We start from the raw sequence: 22689 nt of genomic DNA, 5'->3' as shown, positions 1-22689 counted from the left end.
TACGAGAGACTCAAAGTCATTGAGATCTGTCAGTCTGGAGAGTTACAAGGCAACTTCTCAAGCTTTGGGACTCTACCGAATCACAGGGAGAGAAATTACCCACAAATTGAGAAAAAATTAAGGTAAATTACTTCAAGAGTGTATTAACTGATCCAGGATGTCACCAAAAACTCAACACAGCATTTGAAACTGCAGGCCTCTCTTTCCTCAGTTAAGGTCAGCGTTCATCAGAATGAGACTGGGCAAAAATAGCATCCATGCGAGTTCCATGGGGAGAACCACTGCTGTCCCTGAAGGTCACAAAGGCCCGTCTTAAATCTGCCAAAACACATCACAATTCCAAAGACTCTTGGGAAATTATTCTGGTCTCTGATTAGAAAAATATAGAAATTTTTAGAACATGTGCATTACACCTAATTTAAAAGTAAAATATTTAAGAATAAAAACATCTGATAATCAAACACTGAAGATAGTGTAATGGTCTATTGTTGCCTTGCTTCTCAGAACCTGAAAGATTTTCTGTAAATTAAATTCTGCTCTCTACTGGAAAGTTTTTAAGGAGAATGTCGAACCACTAGTTGAATTTAAGCTGAAGTATCTAATTTGAAACAATTATGTAAGGAGGAGTCGACCAAAATCCCTATGTGGTGATGTAAAAGTTTCATTGTCAGTTATCTCAAACTTTTTGATGGAAACCATTGTCCTCAAGCGCAATACAATAAATTGCTTAGATTAGCTATTTATATCCAATCACCAAAGGAATAATCGTTAAAAACTCATTTTTATTTACCACCACACGTTTTTTTTCTGGTGTAATTTCTTTTCAGTGTGACAAAAAAGCAAAAAAGGGGAAGAGCAAACACATTTCCACAGCATTTAAGGGAGTCTGAGTGGGATAAAAACGGCACAACCAGGCAGGCAAGCACTGAGGTGTTTAATAAATAACAGCATGGACAACACAACAACAATAACAACATTAACATTTAAAAAGTTGAAATAATTTTGTATATGTACACATACTGTATATACTTTTTATATTTGTCTGTATAAACCATAAATATAACATGCAGTCCTCATAACTTAAAACTACTAGGACTTCTTTGACTGAGGTAGGGTCAGGGAACAAGGGACTGAATGAAGAAATGTGTTTGTGTGTGTGCATGTGTATGTTTATATACTGCTGTCATCAGTGGGTGTATGATAGGAGCATTGGCATAGAAGCTGCAGTGGCTGTATTGTAGAAATGTGTGTTTGCTTTCATAGTCCAGTGGTCAAGAGTGGTCCACCTCAGTCAGTGTCCCGGTTTTCTTGACCAAGAATTCCGGCTGAGAACACACACGCACGCAGCGTTGATGCGGATGAAACGCCAGGCTGTCTGTTCCTTGAAGACGGTCAGGGCGCTTACATATATGTCTGTATTGGTGCAGTGGGAGTTCCAGTAGCGGCTGTCAATGCCTCGACAACCCGAGTTGCCTGTCTTGGAGCCTTGCTTTCCACCTCGTCCTCCAGATCGTCCCCCGATTACGGTTCCAGAACTCCTGTGTGTCGGGGATCTACAGGTGGTCTCATAAAAAAGCTGTTTCTTTACCTTGTTGTTGACTGTAACGTGGGAGAGTACTGTCACTTCATTTCCAGACATGTCTGTGGCACGTGTCTTGTTCACCCAGGTATTTATACTGTCACACACGGAGTACTCTCCTCGATGCATGGTGTGTGATCCTGCTTTGCGCCTCACCCTTAGCCCCCTCACCCCTTCAAAGTCATAACCCTCACCATCCAGAACATCATGCGAAGGGATTACCTCGCTAAAGACGACACGAGGCGATGGGCGATAATGTCTCTTAGAGAAGAGCTTCGGGTCCACCACTGGGCTGGAGGGGTCTGGAGAGGAACCTGCTGGAGAGTGCCCAATGACAGGGCTTCTGTTGTGCATGTTTGAGGCTGCACTGTGTGTCCTCTTGGTTCTAAGATGGGTGGTCCTGTGTTGCTGATATGAAGTTTGGTCCTGAGAAAGCTGTCCCCTGGCTGCTGCTGTCTCCTGCTGCCCTGCTCTGTGATTGGCTGCTCCAGGGTTCCGGGCCAAACCACCTCCCATGTTCAGTACAGCCTGGACGCCGATCAGGAGGAGCAGAACCAGTAGTGATGACCTCATGGGCACACGTCCTGGGTCAAAGACAGAAAAATCATCTTAATTAGCACTATTACAACTATAATGTATTTCATTGATCATTTTTTGATAGACTTTGATAACCCTAAAAAAAAGTCAAGTTCAAAGAACGTCCTTCGCAAGTTACTCATTTAGTAAATATAACTAACTTTATCGTCAGTATTAAAACAGGTATTCTGTGAAGGCATCATTGTATTTGGTTTCTAGTTGGACCAAAATGCAGGCAGAACCAGAGGCAAAAGTTTGGAGAGTTTCTTTAATGATAAAAATAGAGACTTATAGAGTAGTCACTAACTGGCATGAGTGTGATGGATAGTTTAAGGAAAGAATCCAGCAAGAAACAAACAAAAACCAGTAGCTTGAATGTTGAGGATATGACAAATAAGGTAATCAGAGAAAATGTGGTACAGCTGTGGCAGGGAGAATAATGGAAACTGAGGAAGAGAGGAAGACGAACACAAAGGGAGTTGAACTAAACGGTAAATGGTACCCTATGGCCACCAGAAGGTTGGGCGGGTGAAGTGTCGTGCCGATGGACACAATTACAGAGACCGTCTGGGGTGACGGTGGTAGGAGTCATCCCAGACGGTCTTGGTTGATGGTAGTGACTAAAACTCAAATGAACTATAAACAAAGGGGAAAAAATAAGACATGTCTAACATAACTAAATCCAATCGCACAAAGAGGAGAACACAAGAATAAACTAAATATCAAACAATAATCATGGGGAGGGCCATTCATTTGAGTGTTTTAAATCTAGAATCAGTGCATTAAAATGACCCACTCACAAGATCCATTTTGGATCACACGGTTTGTACAAAGGGAAACAACTCCCCCTCCAGCACGATACACAATTTCCAGTATGACTCGGGACGTGATCCATTCACACTAATACAGGACCATTCCAGCACCTGTACCGCTCATGTTGTGATGTAATGCTTTGCTTCAGTTTGTGTACTCGAATCATGGCCCAACTTCTAAAACATCAATAAAACACCAGAAAATATTTAAAAAATACAAAAGCCAAATCCCAAACAAGCAAGTACCCTGACACCCATAGGATTGTTAAATAACTTTAAACACCAAGGAACACACTAGACATGTCAGAGATAAAATTATTTAAATTGAGAAGAGTTTGACAGATTCACACCTACAACGACATTAACATCCAATTAAACTGACAGGTCAGGCAAGGAGCCAAGAGGCCCAGTGTAATTCTGGAGGACGTCCAGAGAGCGACAGCTTATGGAAGAATCTGTAGACAGGAGAACTATTAGTTTTGCGCTCCACATACAAGAACTTCACGTGAAATAACTCTGAAAGAGCAGTCCTGTTTGGAGTCTGTCAGAAGCCATTTAGAGGAAGTAGCTGATGAATCCTTCTAAAAGTTCCACACTTTTCAGACTTTGTTTTGTAAAAACAAATTGTAAAAACATGATTTTCCCTCCTCTTCACAGTGGTCCAGCTCTTCGTGTTCATCTATCATGAGAAATAAAATAAAGTTTGTGGTTGAAAAAAAAAAAATATATATATATATATATATATATATATATATAACTTATTTTTTTTAATATACATATAAAAGATCCAGGGGTCTGAATGCTTTTGCAAGGCACTTATCTAGAATATTTATATAAACACATAACTCAGAAAAGGACTGACCACAACAGTTCCGGTCTTGCCTATCTTACACGTCTTTTTTCATTGTTGCTTTGCAAAAGTCTATATGTACCTGTGAAATGTGTCCAATTGAAGAAGCTCCTGTGGACTCTAGAGCCAAACTCCAACGAAGACTGGGGCCCTCATGCCTGCCACCTGGACCCTTTGAACCGTATCTCTGTGATACACACACACAAAACAAAGGCTTGTAGAAATATAATTTTACTAAAACAAGTAGCTATCAATAGTCTTTTAGGTTGATATTGTATTTATTTTTTTCCTTTGGAAGCCACATTTACCAATGGATAAGTAACAGTTATTGGTTTTTAATGTCTCAAAATATCAAGCTGTCTTCTCTTAGGCTGATACATTGTACATTGTATAAAAAGTAAAATTAAAGGTAAAGCTTTCACAGTCTAAGTGCATACACTCAACATTTAAAACTTTCAAAGTTAAGATTTGTGACTCATTGGTATTTGGGAGCATCTCACACATCGTTAAAAGCTATGCACTATATTTAACATACAAACATGCACCACTCAAAGGATGTGAATACGTGCATAGAAATGTTGCCATACCAACTTCAAAATACATCCCATCCATGTGCATGGATGCACATGTGTTTGTAAGAATAATTTGCATATTTAGATGCCTTAATGTATAAGAATATATGTCTTTCAACAGTGCAAATATTCAAGAGGCCGCTAAGGTGAGTTAAACCTGACTAGTTACTACTCATCAACAATGCTTTGCTGCATCCATCTCACTGTTATAGTCTCAGTGTTGAAATACCACAAAGTTTATGGGTGCTGCAAATATTTACCTCTTCAAGTTTAATGTTATTGCCTTGTGAAGTTTGCAGCCTTCTGGTTGGACATAGCAAAGCTCAGAAAGCAGTTAGTGGTCGATGGTATATTTCTTAACAAAAACACAGTGGCTTCTGTTTTTAATTTTACCTTCTGAGGCACAGAGTTCCTCTGAAAAATTCTTCTGCAACATAGCAAGATCCATTATGTGTCAGTACTGCCTGCTTTGTATCCACCAGCTTACAAAGACAGGCAGCTGAGGCTTATCAAAAATATAATTGGCTCAGTTCCCTTTGGAAATCTTAACTGGACTACGGACGAGAAATTTGGCATTTTAATTCCATGCTCAGGTATTTTCCCACAAGCTAATATTGTTAGAGGTTATAATTATATTTTTTCTTCAAACTACAATTTCCACATTTGGCAATGTGCAAGGCATAGTTAGACACAGCTTCCAAAAGTATCAAAGCAACTTGGAGCAGATATTGTCACGTTACAACCACAAATGCATGTAGAACTGCAAGCAGTTGCCTTTGGGTTCCAAGACCTACCCAGCAAGTATGCCCCTTTGCCCCAATCCTCTCACACACACTGCTCCCCACATCCTGCCAGTGTGGCCTCACTGCATCTCTTAGCATGTGTACCAAGTTTGAAGCATTCAGGACAGTGCTTACTCCTTAAAGGCGTTGAAAAGTGATTAGCACGCACAACCGCAGAAGTTTCAAACATAATGATGGGTGTCATTTGAAAAGCCCCACTATAACTCAACCTTTAGACAGATCTGGGTGATAATACTTAAAATAAATCTGCACAAAGTTGGGACAGATTTTAATGTGATAGACAGCTAAAAGGCAGACTGTAGCCCGTGCAAAGTAAAAATTTAATATTGAAGATTGTGAACAAAAAAAACCACAATGTGTGATTTAACCCTTTCGTATATTTGTATTTCGTATATTTGTTTTGCAGCACTCGGCTCTTCTCATTTTATAGAAGCTGATGCTTCTTTTTGGCTGTCCCATATAAATGAACATTTGATATAATATAGTTTTTTTTTTCATTGGTAATTTATTTTAAACATACTTTTTATGCAATAAAATCTGAGGAGCCATTTGGGCGTCCAAAGAACCGGCTTTTTAAATAAATTTGTAAAAACTAACTAATTTGAAAACCATGTATGATTTTCCTTCCTCTTCATAATTGTGTGTTGTTGTGCATTGGTCTTTTATATAAAACCCCAATAAAATACATTTGAAGCTTTTGACTGCAACTTGGAAAATTGTACCATTTATATAGTTTCCTATGAATAGCGAACTGTCTAAAACAACAGAACAAATATTAACTATGCTTGACTTTTAGTTAATTTCTCGCCCTACTTACATGATGAAGGGAAATGCGCTTCTTAGTCCAATGTAATAATTATTAGTGGTGAAAACTTTTGACGGTGGTTTCAGTCTTTTACTTCTTGTTGCTCTCCTTTGGTGATGTTCTGTTGTGTTTTACTTGAGAACAACTATAAAATGTGAGGATTCTACATCCAAATTCTTTCCCACTCTTTCACCTCCTTAAGCAGCTTGAATGTATACGGAAACTCTGGTGGAAGGTCAGTTTGCATTGCATCTCCAAAACAACCAAGTAATCTTTGGCCATACAGATAGCTATTGTTTTGACAAACTGATAGAACAGGGATATCTTTTGACTTCAATAAACACAATCAAACACACTCAGCTTCGCATATACACATCCGGAGGTGGTCCAAACATGGGGCAAGCTGACTGATCCAGGTTGACGGGCAGCCGGGCCCGAGGTGAGCCTGTAGGATCTTAATGTTGAAAATATGTGGCTTTTGTTTAATACTGGTGGAGGCAGAGTAAACACTTGTTCCCAGGAGCACAGGGGTCAGAGAGTTTTAGAGAGCACTACTGAGTTATAGGATTACCTTAGCATTTGCCTCAAAATCTCTCAGAATGCTGGTTTAAGAAGAAACTATTCTTGTTTTTAAGTTAAAGTGTCTAATTATTTTGGCGTAAGGGCTAATCTCTGCATGCATGAAATGTATTGTTGTTTTTTTGCACAGAAAAACATACAGGTGAGTTCCTGTGCAATTATGCATTTGTGGAAACATTTGTTTTCCATGAACGGTGAACGGACATCAACTATTTCTTCACTTAATCCACTACGCTCTGCGTACTCAAGTAATCAGTCTGGCTGTTGAAAACGGGTCACTTAGCGGCACAAACATCCAGAGCAGAGCAAACGAAATAAAACCATGTGTCGCATTGGCCAAGAAGAGTCAAGATTTGCATCTGATTCAAATTTTGTGGTCAGACCTTAAGAGCAACATGTACAAACAAAAGCCTCCAAGCTTTTGTTAGCTGACGCAACTATCTAACATAAAGAGTCGTCAAAGACTCCTCCAAAAAGATCCAAAATGTTTAGAAGGTGAAACAGATGATGACCGCTTATGATCGCTGCTGCTGATGCTCAAACTGACGCATATGACGGTTCATCTGAGATTGTGTCCGCTTTTGTCAGGGTTCACATCGGTTTTCCAAAAGTGACAGATTTACAAACTATAGCAATGTGGAGGAAAACGTTTTGCAGAGTGCAACATCTCATTCCCGTAGCCACAAGTAAATCTATTTTTATTTGGTGCATAGGCATCACTAATTAATACACTACATAATGAGACACGTCTTGAAAGAATTGGAACGCTGGAAGGAGATGATTTTGTGTCCAAATAATGACAAAGGAATTCCAAAACCACAGCATCAGGAACAACAGAGTGTGATGCATGTTTTCATAAAGTCATCTAAACAAAGCAATTGTTTAATAAGTTGTTATGAAACATACAATAAGCAGGACTTGGTATGTGGCAGAAGCAGCCCAGCGTAGTTTACTGGAAAGAGAGGAGGTTCCCTTTTTTCCCAATTAATCAGAACCGTTTTCAGTTGTGGAGTTTCTCCCTATCGTATGCGGTGACAGCATGAGCATGGCAAGGCATCGCAAGGATGAAGAAGCGATTGTTTAGGCAGAGAGACGTTGTTATAATGAGCAACATGTATATAAGTGGAGAAAAATCACAGGTTACTCAGCTGCAAGGCTATTATAATGGTCAAAAAAAAAAGTCCTGTAGGAGACGGAAACACTTCTGACGGAGACATTTCTCTTAGTCGGTGCCATTGGAGCCATACGGTTACTGGTACTCTCAACAGATTCTTGTAGCATGGCTTTGTTTTGTCAGCCAGTCAACAAAAAAATGATCTACTTAAATAATGTGCCAGTGACATGCCACGTAATTACATTTGGCTGAGGCGAACAGCAAAGGAAACGCAGGTGGCCCACACCATGAAAGGCGAGCGTTGCTTTCCATCAGTGCGAGGTTAGTTTACAGTACGTGACAGATTTGTCCTATCTGTGGCGTGCATTAGTCATTAGTAACAAGTCCCTGTTAAAAGATGAGCAGGAGCGTCGCTTCAGTGGTTTGGTCAAACAAACACACACATATGTCAGCATGATGACAGCGGCATCAGATTATGAGCGGGTGAGAGGGAGAGTTTGACAGCAGCAGAGGAGGAGGGAGGAAGAGCAAAGAGGATGGCGACGGGGCAGCAGAGAAAAAAAAAAACTGAGAAAGGTAAACAGTTTTCCTGAGTCTCTCAACAGCTCAGTGTAGTGCATTTCCTCTCGCTGTCAACCACTGGAAATAATCATCGAGTGGGATGGCTGCCATGTCAGCTTGCTTCCTATAAGTGAGATTGACATTTGGGATTTGTTTGATTAAAAATGAAAGTCCCTAGTTCAAATTAAAACTCATTATTGTAATCATTATTAATTCAGTGTTTGCACGAGAAATAGAGTCTCAGTTGGACAAGCAAGCAATCACAAAATCTTTCAAGCACCAACGTGCTGCCATCAATTTAGTTTTTTGTTATGTAAAATGATACCATATTGTTTCCAAAAGCATCTTTAGGTGCTTTGCGAGAAGTAGTCATGGAAACATGCAATGTCAAAATAGATATGTGTGTTCTTAAGTGATGTCAGGATGGAGTCAGCCACCTCAAATAACTCCAAAAGATGTAATTCACATACATTTTATTTAAGTAAAATGTACCGTTTTAACCAAACAGCTTTAAAAAATATTGTCATTCCATAAAATACGTTTTCTATATGTTTATCTTTAATTTACACAAAGAACTCAGCAATCTGATGGTATCTGTTCACTTTAAATCAAGCTGCACGTTTTAAACTCAAGTTATGCCACTGATGTTGAAAGTTTTATACCCGATAGCTGTCTTCAGTTATTATTCTAAGTCAACTCTGATTTATTTAATGCCAATAAAAAAGTAAGCTAATTTGTAATCTCTAGTTTATGTCTTTTTATTGAATTTATTGAAATTCAGAAAGTTTTGCAAGCTATCCACAGTGTTAGTAAACACTTCTGATGCCTTGAATTTTATCACATAGTGCTGTAGACTTTTTTTGTTGAAATATCACATTTAAATGCATGAACCTCTATTGGCATGCTGCTAAGCACAACAGTAAATCTCCCTATTCTTTGAAACATCACTGAAACACATTTCAGTGACACTTTGAACAGCATAAGCATGTTTTGAAGGATAACTAAACTTATTTAAAGCTCTAAATAACCATAAGGTGCCACTCTTCAAGTGCAGGAAGTGAATCTGACAAAAATACAACTAATTTAGGTCCCATTTAGCATGCACATAGTGCCATTTTATAGCATAATTAAGAAAAAAAACACTGTATATATCAAACATGACTTGAAACAAAATTTGACTATGCAATTAAACATCTTGAAATTGGGCCTCTGACTCTTAAAGAAGCTCCTGCTCTATCTGACACTCTGCGTTGTTGTAGAAAATATGTACTGAGGTGAGACATATTTCCTCAGGACCTTATATTCTTTGGCTGCTGGACTGAGTTAAGAACAGTTATTTCAATGAACTTTTGATATACCTTATTTTTAAATGTGTATCCCCATGTTTTTATGTTTAAAAGCATATGGTTTGAGACCCAAGTGAGCTGTCGTGAATCAGAAATACTGGAAACATTACATTTTCTGCCCTGAAGTCCAGGATGCTGGAAGAATGAGTCAACCAGTGCCAATGTGACAGACATACATTTCCTGCTAAAGCACTTCATTTCCCAATAAAATGTCAAATGATATAACACGCAGTACAAAAAACATTTACAAAGGCTTACAGAGTTGAAACGCTCCAAAGGGGGAAAAAAGGTGACGCTGCTTCTTCACATCAAATTGTATTAACTTGATGGATTTATTGAGCGGGGCTCTACAACATTCCTAAACTTTGTAGCCTACAGGCACAGCATTTTAAACACTTGAATGTAGATTTCAATTAAATGTAAAAAAAAAAATGAATCAGGTAAGTATGCAGATTTTATCTGAAGGCTTCATAACTCAGCCTTATTATGCAAATAAACGTCTGGAACAAATTAAATCCTTCATCAGCCAATTTTAAACAAAAGAAAAGAAGAAAGAAAGTTTGTAATAAACACAGACTATCAGTTTCCACAGATGTTTCGATTATTAGCTGTGGAAAACAATGAACTAAAGTGTATTTGAGGGACATCCTGAGAGAATCAGAACAGACATGGTGTGGAAAATCAAAAGGAGGAATTGTAAAAAAGTCATCATCCAACTCAGTTTTTTTCTGATGGTCTTTCATTTATCTGTATCCCCACTTTTTGCCTGGCTCTCAGTTATAAGCCAGAGGTTACTTCCTGAGTAGCAGATTCTGTGTCTAACAGAGAACAGATTTCAGAACCATGCAAGTTTATATGTGCAGGTGGAGAGCACTGGGTTGAGTTAATGTTGCCTTGTCTCTGAGGAAAATTACACAATCATTGTTTTAAAAATCCATTGGTCTTTTTGGTCAAGGTTAGATTATATGTCTCCTTCCCATTAGGAACTTAACTGAAATTGGATAAAAATGACCATACTGTGCCATAGCAGCTATACAGTGACCTATTGGAAGACCATCTTATAAGACTTCACATCCTGTAAAGACACTTTGAAAACACACTTGTGTCTACAAGCGCCTTTACTCCTCTTTTAATGCACATGTGCTATGGAAATTATCTTTTTTCATATGAATCAAAAATAATGACTTTTTTGAGTTTGAAACAACAGCAGATGATGATGCAGAAAATGATTCTTTCTGACCCATTAGCTTTCTGCAGTAAATCTAAATCTCTGTGTGATCCATGTTGTGTTAATTTAAAAACTTAGTGCCATAAATATCATGTATCTGATTGTTTAACTGTCATATGGTACAACTGTATTAGGGCTGTACAGTGTCAGGAAAGCATGTGACATGCAATGATACCAGTGAATGTTGCGATAGTGACTTCACTTGCAATAAACAATAAAATATATATTGTTTCTTTTGGTTCATAAAAAAACAGCATTAATTGGTTCTAGCTTCTGGAAAACTAAACATTAATAAAAAATAGCTTTTGGGTATTGTTATTTTAGCATTTAAACTACTTTAAAGTAGTTTTGTATTGACTAGAACAACTTACCAGTTGCCTACTAAAATGTTTATGCTGTGTTAAATAACATGTTTCACCAAAGATAATATAGGCATAATGAAGGCTTACTACTTAACTCTCTTGCAATCTTAAGAGACGGGGTCCCCACAAGTTGTTTTATTCTGTCTGGTAGGTTCGCTCTGACCCCGTGTGCACTTTTGTGAGTTTGTTTTTTGTGTATGTCTGGTTTCTGAAACTGATGACATGATGGGACAACTCCCCCGACATCCCTGCTGTCTGACCGTGACATTTGCCGCATTCCTCCTGAGCTTCAAGTTAGGACTAGGGGAGGGTTAAATAATTAGCTAACACTAAAAACATGCATATTGCATCTGGTCATTTTGTGATAATGATAAATTTGTGACAGATTTTGCAGCTTCATACTGTCATATAATTTCACAGCTGGGCTGGTGTCAGATTATCACAATATAACTTTGAATAAAAGCTCAAAGAATAACAAAATAATAGAACATTTTAGGAGTTTAAAACTAATGTTTTAAAACCTTGGAAGACCTCGATACCAAGTCACCTGTCTACAGCTAATCGCATGGATTATATTGAAGAGCATCATAAGTGTTGTGGTTCATGTTACAACAGAAGGAGATTCCATTAAAAAAACAAAAAAACTCCCAGGAATCCCTGTATGTCTGTGCCTTGAAGATCTTTTTTAATCTGGTTTTCATCTATAATTTAATGCAAACAACAGGTCTTAAAATTATGTCTCTATTTCATAGTTGTGGGTTTTTAACCAGCAACATTGACTTAAAGTAGACACACCAAAACAATACCTCAAGGCACTTACACTACATTGAAGTATGAATCACCAACAGTAAGATTGAGTCATTGTGATTTTCCTGAAGGGAATTCAAAACAGACACAGCACTGTCACTCTGTGGCATCTATGAGTAACTCCAAAATAAACATTTTCTTCTGACTTTCATTTCAGCAGTAATTGCATTTGAATGTAGTAAAACGAGAGATATAGTAAAACAGGATAGAGGCCTGTTTAAACTTTACCTTTAATAACATAAAGCCTAATTTACCTAATTTTTAAAGTGCAATCAGTAAAACTTTTAGAACAAATTTACATCAGTAATGATTTATTGGTTAATGTCAAGTTGTCATAACAAAGAAATTTTGAATAATGTCAACTTTGTATTAAAAGTGCCATAATTTACTGAATAACGCTTTATGACAACAGTCATAAATATTCATGAAGGCTTATTCATGTTCATGACAGGTGTTATGTCATGTTTATGAAAGTGTCATGTCAGTCTTATTCACCCCCCTTCAAATAAAGTGTAACCAAAGTATTTGTTTAAAAAGCTACTCTAATAAAATCACATCTGATTTAACATATAAAGGGATATCATCTGACAGAAATAAAATAAAGTCAGGTGCAAACTGAGTTGCAATACTTCAGAATACTTTTACTTTATTAAAGATCCAAAATATAGCCTACTACAACTACGCTAGTTGTACTCAAATAAAGGAAACTAAGTAAATGCAACTAGCTGACATCAACCTCTGGAGGCAGAGCATCCCAGTTGTATTGGGAAAAGGCTTTGCTCTCTCTCCTGTCTCTCCTCGCTATAATTGGGTCCAGCCCCAGTATAACCCACAGTGGACCAGTGGACGTGGGAGTCCAGTCTTTAAGGCCTTGAAGGCAGAATGAACAAAATGATTAACATGTTTTCCAGAACCCAAGTTTTTATGACCTTGACATTCAGCAATCTTCTCATGACAAGTGGTTAATCTTTTAGCATAGCTACGGCTGTAACCCCCCCCTTCCTGGAGAGAATCTAAAATCCCACAGCATTGACTAGAGAGGAGGGCCAGATGAAAGAATGCTTGTTTGGCCACAGACAAGGACAAAGGCAAAGATGGAAAAACAGAGAGAAAGAAGTTGGATACATGAAGGGTTGGGCAGACAAGTTATAAGGGAGGCTAGAGAAGGGGAATGTAATATTGCGTTGGGAGTATAAATAAAGTAGATTAAAGTATGAGGAAGCAAAAAACAATGGACACAATTTTAGGTTAACTTGAATCCAAGAGCTGAGCTAATGGTCCTTCTGGGGAGTTAGAAATCACTCATGGATAGAAGCCAGGTAGAGGGTTCAGCACAATGTTTCTTCTCAAGAACCTATTGACAGATTTTTTTTTTCTTTTGTGTTCCGCTCTAATTATTTCTGAGTTTATTACTGTAAGAAAATGTTTGTTTTTTTCCATATCCAGGTGTTTATTTCGATTAGGGCTATGACATATTAGTTAATTCCTCTGTATTTAGTTACCTTGTTTATCCTATTCTTTTCTTTGTGCTTTTGCCCCATGGTTTGTATTTTTTCAATGTGTCTAGTTCAGCTTCCTCTGTGTTAATTATTCATCTTCCCCTCAGTCTGCCTGTTTGCTGTCGTTCACAGCTGTTCCTAATCCCCTGATTAACTCACCTGCATTCAATGTCATTCTCCAGTCATCACTCAGTCCATCAGATGACTGTTTTTCATTGTTCTTTGTTGGCCCATCCATCCTTAGTTGTACTCTACTTGAAACTACCCCAGTGTGTCCTGTGTAATTCTTCCCTCCATATTTCTACTTTGTTTTGGGAGTTATTTAATGTCTTCATTTTGTGTTTGAAATTTTGAACCTTGGACTATGGTTTTGTAAGATGTATTTTTTTTTTTTATTAAACAGACTTATTTTTTTTCTCCACTTCTGCCTCCCTTTGCTGACATTCAGGTGCCCCCCCCCTCGAAACCACCAACCTCATTTGTGACATTAGTGGATAAATACTTTGATTTAAATCTAGCTTAATGTCAGAATCACTACAGTGTGGAAGAGGTTAGTATGTTATTAATTCCAATGGAGAAACTGAACAACAGTAATTACACGAAATAAATCTTAGCTGTGTTTCAAATATAAATCGCTGACTCAGGGTGAGTCACACGGCTCGCCAGCCTGAGTCGACCCTGACTCATTTTCCTACGAATCTGCGCTTTAATGACCTCTCCACCGTTGACATGTAAGCACATACATTTCTATGGCACCTGTGATTGTGCGGTATAGTAAACAAAACAGAGAATCAATCAGAAGCAAGTTGTCGGGTAAAATTTGCATGTTTTCAGACGTGGGCGTAAAGATACTGATGTGCTTGCTCAGCCGCCAAAAATTTTCCATCGTGCCCTTTTCCTGCTGCGCTGTTGTCCTGGTGCCACAAGCAATAAGCATGGGTGTGGCCCTGTAGACAAAAAAATATATGTTGCCTCAGAAATAAGGATATGCAAACTGTGCATTGTTTGAATGGTCCTTCTGGTTTTGTATTAACCTGTTTGCAATTTCAACTAAATGGTAAAATCAATCTTTAGATTTTTGGTTAGAGTCTTACTAAAGAAGTATCTATTGAAATTAATTAATGCCATTTAGTGATATTCAGTACCACCCTTTACTTTACTCAATTTGGAAAGTGTTTTTAAAAATATCTTTAAGTGTAAAATAAAAATATTTATTTTAAACTTATGACAGTAAATTATTTGTTGATAATTAATGGCACTGGGTTATATAATTAGAATTTAAAAATGTGTTTTTTGAATCGCAAGAGACTACTCTTGTAGCAAATAAATAACGTAAATCTAATTACTCTAATAAACCATGTATGTTTTTGTTAATATCAAACTTTTTTTTTTTAACCAGATATCTTATTACGTTTAAAACGACAGCCTTCTAAAATTTATTGGCCAACAAGATAAAGCATAAATTTACCTCTACTTGCTGGTATTACGAGTTGCACATGCAAGACTGCTGTGCATTCTGTAGACAACAAACCGAGCTTGAAGAAAAAAGAAAAGTCTAATGTTACTCCCGGTGTTTGTCAGTTTGCCGTCATGCTTACTAAAGACTTGACCCTACCATTTTCTGTTCTGTGTGGTCTCTACATCACTCTGTCATCACTCTCTCTCTCTGTGCTTCTGTGTCTCTCTGCCCTCGCTCCCTCCCTCCCCCCCCAGCTGATGTCAACCACCTGTCTGTGTGGGACCTCCCAGGCCCATCCTCTGTCTGCAAACAGCATGCCATGTTAAGTGTGTGAGCAGATCTCTGGTGAAAGAGATAAAGTGCCTGCTTTCCAGTTCAGCTGCTTGTGTTTTCTGGTTGTGCGTGTAATCTCTGATAAAATCAAGGCTTCTCAAAATACCTTCGTGTTCGATGAGAAATCTTAATGAAACACCACGAATACTTGGATTTTAGACGACAGTCCTATTAGAACATTTTAAGATGAAGGCCAAGAAAAGCAGTTATAAAGCCCTTGAAGTCGTAGTGATTTAGGGACCCTCTCTGGCTAACACAGATGTAAGCAAGGACGGCATTTTAATTCTGTCTGCTGGCTGAGAGCAGTCTGTAGCAACTAGCCAGTGGCTCATCCCTCTGCATTCTGTGCATTCTCCCATCGGAACAATCCAAATAAGTGCACAGTGAGTGGCTTCGCTTTGGTCCTTGGGGCTAAGGTGTGTGCATGCGTTTAATACACATTCAACACAAGTAGACATATATATATATATATATATATATATATATATATATATATATATATATATATATATATATATATAATATGTGTGTGTGTGTGCATAATTCATAGAATTCTGCACATATAATTGCATATAATTAGCAGTTCATAGAACTGCTAAAAAAACACGTCTGTTTTATTTGATTTCTGACAGGAAATTAATAAGAACAGAAGTTTATGAATTCACCTCTCTGTAGAGCATCTTTTTAAAAACCCAAAATGCTGCTTGCTTCTTAATCAACACCATAAAATAAGGAAATATTTTACCATGATGATGGCAACAAGGTAGAGGTTCTTGTCATGTCCAGACAAGCTGCAGCCAAACTACCATTTGGAATAAAGGGCAAGAAAGAGGGAGAAGAAAAACGGTGTCATCAAAACAATCCAAATGTACACACACACACACGCGCACACATATCAAAAGAGTTGCAGCGAAACAATTCAAAACAGAAGACGTGCACTAAGTCAACAGATTAGCACCATGACAAAGTTATTCTTGCTCAGAAATAGGTCTGAGCAATTTGATGATTTATCAGCTACTGTGTTTGCACATGCATGAAGAGACAGCGACTCGTAGCTTAGCACCAGAGAGGCATTTAATGCAGAATGTGCAGACATGTCTGCACACTTAGGTGTCACATTTTGAAGCATATATACTGTGCTCACAAACACAAGAAAAGTATCACACGGAGGAAGACAAAAAACCTAAACGCAGCACCTGTCAAAAATAAGAGCGCCAACAGTCAAACGCTGACTCACACAGCAACAGAACTGGGTTCAATTTTCTGTTTGGAAAAATCCAAACATGGGAGTATTATGGTTTGACCTATTGTATAGTAGGAAGAGGCAGAAAAACAGGTCCGGATGAAGAAACGACACATGTGAGACAACTTGTCTGTCTAAACTCAGGAAGATCTAAATGTCAAACAACATCGGGTTCTGTTCTTAAAACAACCTCGCTTTTAGACTTTGAGAAAATGTAAAATGAAACGATTTTAGCAACAATTACAATAGGAGAAACAACAACAAAAAAAAGTTCAATTTGTCACATAACTCATTAGGTAATGAAGCACAACTTTCTTGTACATAAGTGAAAAGAACATATTAAAAATGCACAAAAAGTCACAGGAAGAAACACTTCTCAAGCTTTAAGGTTGGTCACATTTCCCATTTTTTGCCCTAGTCTCTGCTCTAAGCTCCTGTGTTTATGGTTTTAAATTCTGACCTTCCATGACTACCAGATGCCTATTTTCCTCCATAGGCTCAGACATGAAATCCCAAGGATGAACTCTGACCTTTTGCCCTCCCACTGATTCCAGACAGATCTTACAATTGGCTGCTTTCCACCAGATGTCTCTAAAACCTAGTGCTGAATGAAATGAGAACCAGGCTCAATTTACATTATGAGCCATGAATGATCACCTCCTTACCTCTTGTAAATAGATGCTTTCCTGTATATGTTCAAACATCTTTTTTTTTTCCTACAGGAAGGGTGATGGAGAGATTCCACTTGCCTAATTGCATGTTTTGCTTGCAGAGTAAACTTTTGTGCAATCCGAGTTTGGTCAGTGTGAAAATGTTTTGCTTGCAAAATGTCAGCCAGCTAACATCATCATTATCTTAAAATAAAAGCAGTGAAGTGAAGACAAAACAATGAAATATTGTTTTTTTTAACAAGCATCTTTTATGCATTTGGAGAATTTTTATGTTTTGTTTCAGATGGAAATAGCTGAGGAAGAATGCAGCTGCAACGGATTGCTTGCCGTTTTGTTTTCTGTTATATTTTAAGTGCCAGGCATTCACACCAGGTGTGCCAATGATACCTGTCAGCAGCTTTACTCTAACTCTCATTGACTCCAACAGCAGATTAAAGTTTTTGCTTTATGAAATTCTTAAGCTAACAGAAAACAGTGAGAAAATTATAATGAAGGAAATGAAAGAAAACAGCAAGGAATGTGCTTTTGCTTTTCAGTTGGCTTAGATTTTGGCTTGTGTTTGTGGTCAATTTCTTGTGTTCTGTTTTTGTGTATTGCTTTAGACGTTTATTTTAGTGTTAGTTTTTTTAGCTTTTGGTTCATAAGATCCTTTGATAGCTTGCTTGGCTCCATCTATTGTTAGTTTCTGTGTTAATTTATCTCCTTCCCTCAGTTTCCCTGCTCAGGTTTCTTCGCAGTTACTCTGCCTTCCACAAAGTTTTCACACCTGCTTCTCAAGTCACTCGTTCACTGTAACAGTAGCTAAATCAGTTTCATTACCTCTGATCAGTGGAAAAAGTGTCACGTCCAGCATAAGGAAGTCTGGTGAGTTGTGTTAAAATAAAGTTTAAGTGCCTTAAAAGGAAACTGTCAATTGTTTATAAAATGTGTAGTTACTTTGGTGGTTCTTTCAGATTGCAAGGAAGAGCAAGACATTAAGCAGATTTTAGGAAGGCAGAATTACATATAGATCAGTTTTTGTTTTGTTTGCCATGTAAGAAGGGCCTTAATATGTTTGTTTTGTACTGCCGCCATATCAATGAAATTTACAGAATGGTAGATAACTTTTAAAACATGACCTCAGGTCTTTCCCTCTCTGTCGTGCCCTGACAGCTTTGACCAGGAAGGCTATACAAATACTTAATGTCCGCCTTTATATTTTCTTATACTACATTTGTTAAAGAGAAATCAAAATCTGCAAAAATATATCATCAGCTTAAGACACAAAATCTTGGTAATTTCAATTCAATCTCTATAAATTATTAATTTACTACCATCACATTGCCACTGCTGAAGCCGTGAGGTTAAAATTAGGCAGTTATTTCAGTTTTTCTAAAACTTGCATTACAGGTAGCAAAAACAAGCAGAGGGTAACTGTTCTTAGACTGAGAACATCACTTGTATTCCAAATGATTGAAAACACAGATGAGATTCCTGCCAGTCTCTGAATCACAACTTCAGTAGAATTTTAAAAAGAAATGCACTCATATGTGGAAAATAATTATGCTTTTACCTGCTGACAACACCATGTCGTTTATTTATTTAGTTGGTTATTTATTATTGCACATAGTTACAACAATTACAAATGTATTGTAATCCATTTACTTAAAGTCCAATATTAAGCTACAAATGACAACTGGAAAAACACATTAGTAGTATAACTAACATTTTCATCAATAACATTTTAGGTGATTAAAAAACAAATAAATTCATCAATTCTTTCCTGTTTACCATCAATTATTTGTCACATATGTTTCAGATTTTAGATTATTTTTGTAGAATGTGAAACTGAAAGGTTGGGAACATTGACAGATGACATATTTAGCTTGTAACAGCACAGTTGCCACTGCTTTTTTTTCAATCAATATTTGGATGAAAACACAATAACCAGCGTAAAAGATGAAGGGATCGTCAACTCCAGTTCTCAAGACAAAGTGTCCTTTGCCTAATCAGATTTATGAGTTTTCTGTATCAGGCTTCAACATGATAAAGCTATTATATTAAGTTATATTAGCAATATTATGCTTTTGATCTAGTCAAGTCATCATCATTATGCCTCTTTTATATCTTAACGTCCTCCAAGTAACACATATAGCTTCATAACAGTTCAAATTTAAAAATAGTTCAACTTAAAAACTGATGAACACCCGATATGACCGTTAATAACAAGTGTTTATTTTCCACAAACTTGTAAGTAGTGTAGCAATGGTCAGCCTCTGGCTAACCCAGCATACATCATAGTTTGCACTAACATGCAAGACATTCAGAATTTTGTACAAGTCTCTTCAGAGTTCTCTGTGGCTCTTGCTCCCTCTTCAACATATAGTCCACACTCACACAGATTACACACAAATACACACATAAACAATGCACACAGGAATACACTGGTGCTAACAGAGAGAAAGCAGTAACTCAACTTCAAAGGGAAACCTGAGAGGGTCATGAATAATCACAGACATCTTTGTCTGAAGGGGAAAACAGCACTGTCCATCTGCCCTCCATACACATAGAAACATGAGTTCATATGCCTTAAGCTGTTTTTAGCTCTGGCACCGGGTTCGCTTCTTAGTCCGTGACAAATTGGTGCAAATCTGTTGTGAAGTCAAATAATTTGAAGGAATACATTTTATACTTATTCATAAATGAAACATACTTTTATGCCAGCAGGCCACAGCCACGAAACGCAGTTAACAGATGAATTACACCACATGTACGGAATCAGTGAAGATGGAGATTTTTAGTTCACTTCTTTTCACTAAGCAACAAATTTGACGGAATAACAAACTTTTTCTAAAGCAGAAATTATCTCTCTTTTATCTTTATTTCACAGAGCAAGACAACGGATTAGGACTCTTTAGAAAGTTAATTTTGAATGTGCAGTTGTAACAATAAAAGCAACATGAACCTGAGGGGAGGTTTGATGAACCACACCATGGGATTTTTGCCTTTTGCGTCCTAAAAAGAAGTCATTGAAAACTTGTCAGCTTCCATGTTGGTTCACACCAGCCACAAAAATCACTTAAAATTTCCTGTTTTTTTTTTTTTTTACCTTCCACAGTTTTATCTTTGATACGCAAGTTTGATGTGTAATTACCCAGGAAAATAGCAGCACAGATACATTGACGTTAGTGCAAAAATAAGTGATGAAATCACAAATTGTTTTTATTTATTTTAGTATCATTTGTTTTTTGATGTTGATATTTAATTTGAAACTAAATCAACTTGACCTGTCGGGATACGGCTAAATCGATGTCTAATGTTGGTTTGTGTGATTAGATGTTTGTTCGTCATGACATTCCTGCTTTGTCAAAGCCCGGAAAGAATTCCATATAGGAGTGGCAGGCGTAGAGTCTGTGTTAAATTCACAAACTTGCCTTGAAACACAAAAATACAACTCCTCATATAGAAAAACTGTATAATAATAATAATAATAATAATAATAATAATAATAATAAAGTTCAAAGGCACGCCCATACAAGCACCAGGCTCCTCCCTCAGATAACCTCCGTAACTTCATGTTAGACACTGAAGCTCATCAGAATCTACAAGTCTTTTGAGGGTTGTGTAACATGAGTGGGAAAGAAAGACAGATAGAAAAAAAAGAGGTAGAGAGGGGTGGGGGGACAAGGTAACCTGATGTCCCAGGAGTTTACTGAGCAGTAAATGACTTCCCATTGAAGTTTGGAGAACCCCGTTTTATTTTTCTTCTCTAATCTTCATTTCTGTTCTCTCTGCTCTGCTGAAGCTCGACCCGGTCCTCCCCTCTCGCTCTCTAAACAAACCCAGAAAATGATTGTGTGTGACGCAAAAATGCTGACAGCACATGGCACCACAAACATTAGCAGTGTTATCTTGTAAAACTTTTTTTTTTATGGCACCTCCTGTGTGCTGTTTCCAGCTGGAATTTTCTCCCCAGCAAGCAGGACTAACTGCCTGCTGCTTAACCTCAGCCTTACCAAGAGGGCTTCACTCTCACTAAGAAGCAGGTAAAGGAGGAAAAGAAAAAAAGGAAAAGAATCTTTAAAAATAAACGCCATGCACACTCCTCAGGTTTTACCTCAACTCCCAAATCAGAAGAACAAAACTCACCACGTTATAATGCTCCTTCTCCTCTCTCCACTGTTGGATAAAAGTTGAAAAGTAAGTCAGCTATATTCCTCTTCACTTTGTTGTCCCCCCCCAGAGCTGCAGAAAAATTATCCCAAAATCAAAATCCCGCTTCTGCATCCAGGTCTTGGGCCATCCACTTCAGTCTGTGTGTGCCTCCCACAGTCTGTGGTGATCTTTAGTGAGAGTCTCCTCCCTGCAGGTCCTAGTGCTGGCGTCATTCATGTATTCCTTCCTCTGTGCGACTCTTTCTGAAGCGCAAATGCTTTTAAGCAGTCCTGTCACTATCGGGTCCCTCCTGACAAACTTCCTTGAGATAACCTTCTACAAAAGTTTGAATAGAAGTAATTAACCACTAACATGTCAAAGGAGTGAAAGTCAAGAAAACCGATTCTCAAACACTTTGATAAAATTCCCACGCCGTTTAACTCCCAAGAGTTGAATTTGTAAAATTGCGCGTGCCTAAAAACAAGTTTATTTGCACACGCAAGCACGTACAAGAAAAGAAGTTTGATGGTCTGGTGGAGTCAGGAATTTATTTAGTTCTGCTACTTGTCATCGGCGGACAATGTGAAGAAAGCAAAGAAAAATGTCAAAACGGGCGACTGTGATATCCCATCACCCTAGTAGCTGCCAGCCACACCCTGTATTCAGCAGACTCCCTCTGCTCTGGTATCGCAACACTTCTCTGACTTTCTTGTTTATGAATATATAAGTCTTATCATAATGTCTTGGACGTGTTTCTGCACAGTCTTTCTGGTTTTGTGCGCGTCTTCCCTTTCATGGTTTCCCCTCGACCTGAACCGTATCATTGTCAGAGCCCCTAGCGCTGAACACTCAGATATCCCAACCATGCCAACCAACAGAAGAAAAAAAAAAAAAAGGAGAAAGGAGGGATTGTGTGTCAATGTCATCGCTTTTTATTCTTGCTGGGAAGATTAAACGTATTGTTTCATCTGAAAAATTAAGATATATCGAGTTAAATAAAAGAAAACTTTACGGGTTTCAAATTAGCCTTGAAAGGAAAACCAGTAAAAACATGAGAAGGCTCTCTTACCGCTAAAGAGTTTTGACCCCATGGGGTTGACTTCAAACCCGAGCGAACATTGTTCCCTTTCAGACGTCCACCAGTATGCATGGGTGCTTGTGTGTGTTTGGCCGTGCGTACAAGACGGTCACTGTCAAAACCGCCTCTGTCCTTGTTATCACGCCTCTGAAAGGGGAAACCCCAGATATTGAACTATGGCCCTGCACCCCGCTCAGTGGTTGGTTAAGGGGCGAGAAAGGCTGAAGAGGGTTGAGTACTTTGACTGAGAGGGTGGAGAAGAGGTCAAGAGTGCAACC

At 38.0% G+C, this 22689-nt stretch overlaps 1 protein-coding gene across 2 annotated transcripts; it reads right to left on the bottom strand.

The window, feature by feature from the left end:
* Positions 1-913: 913 nt before the first annotated feature.
* Positions 914-22593, bottom strand: ngfa (nerve growth factor a (beta polypeptide)). Of its 2 annotated transcripts, XM_008413807.3 has the most exons (3): positions 21328-22589; positions 3900-4004; positions 914-2163 (listed from the first exon to the last, which is right to left on the bottom strand). In XM_008413807.3, the coding sequence occupies exon 3, from the start codon at positions 2150-2152 to the stop codon at positions 1292-1294; it is 861 nt and encodes a 286-aa protein (XP_008412029.1). In that variant the 5' UTR covers positions 2153-2163; positions 3900-4004; positions 21328-22589; the 3' UTR covers positions 914-1291. The 2 variants fall into 2 exon arrangements, with proteins under 2 accessions (XP_008412029.1, XP_008412031.1); XM_008413809.3 differs by lacking the exon at positions 3900-4004 and having other exon boundaries at positions 21328-22593.
* Positions 22594-22689: the final 96 nt, after the last annotated feature.

The sequence above is a fragment of the Poecilia reticulata genome, chromosome 7 (assembly GCF_904066995.2).
Source record: "Poecilia reticulata chromosome 7, P_reticulata-male-v2, whole genome shotgun sequence".
In the NCBI taxonomy this organism is placed as follows: domain Eukaryota; kingdom Metazoa; phylum Chordata; class Actinopteri; order Cyprinodontiformes; family Poeciliidae; genus Poecilia; species Poecilia reticulata.
The sequence above is the reverse complement of the archived record's forward strand: the minus strand, read 5'-3'. Positions and strand labels throughout refer to the sequence as shown.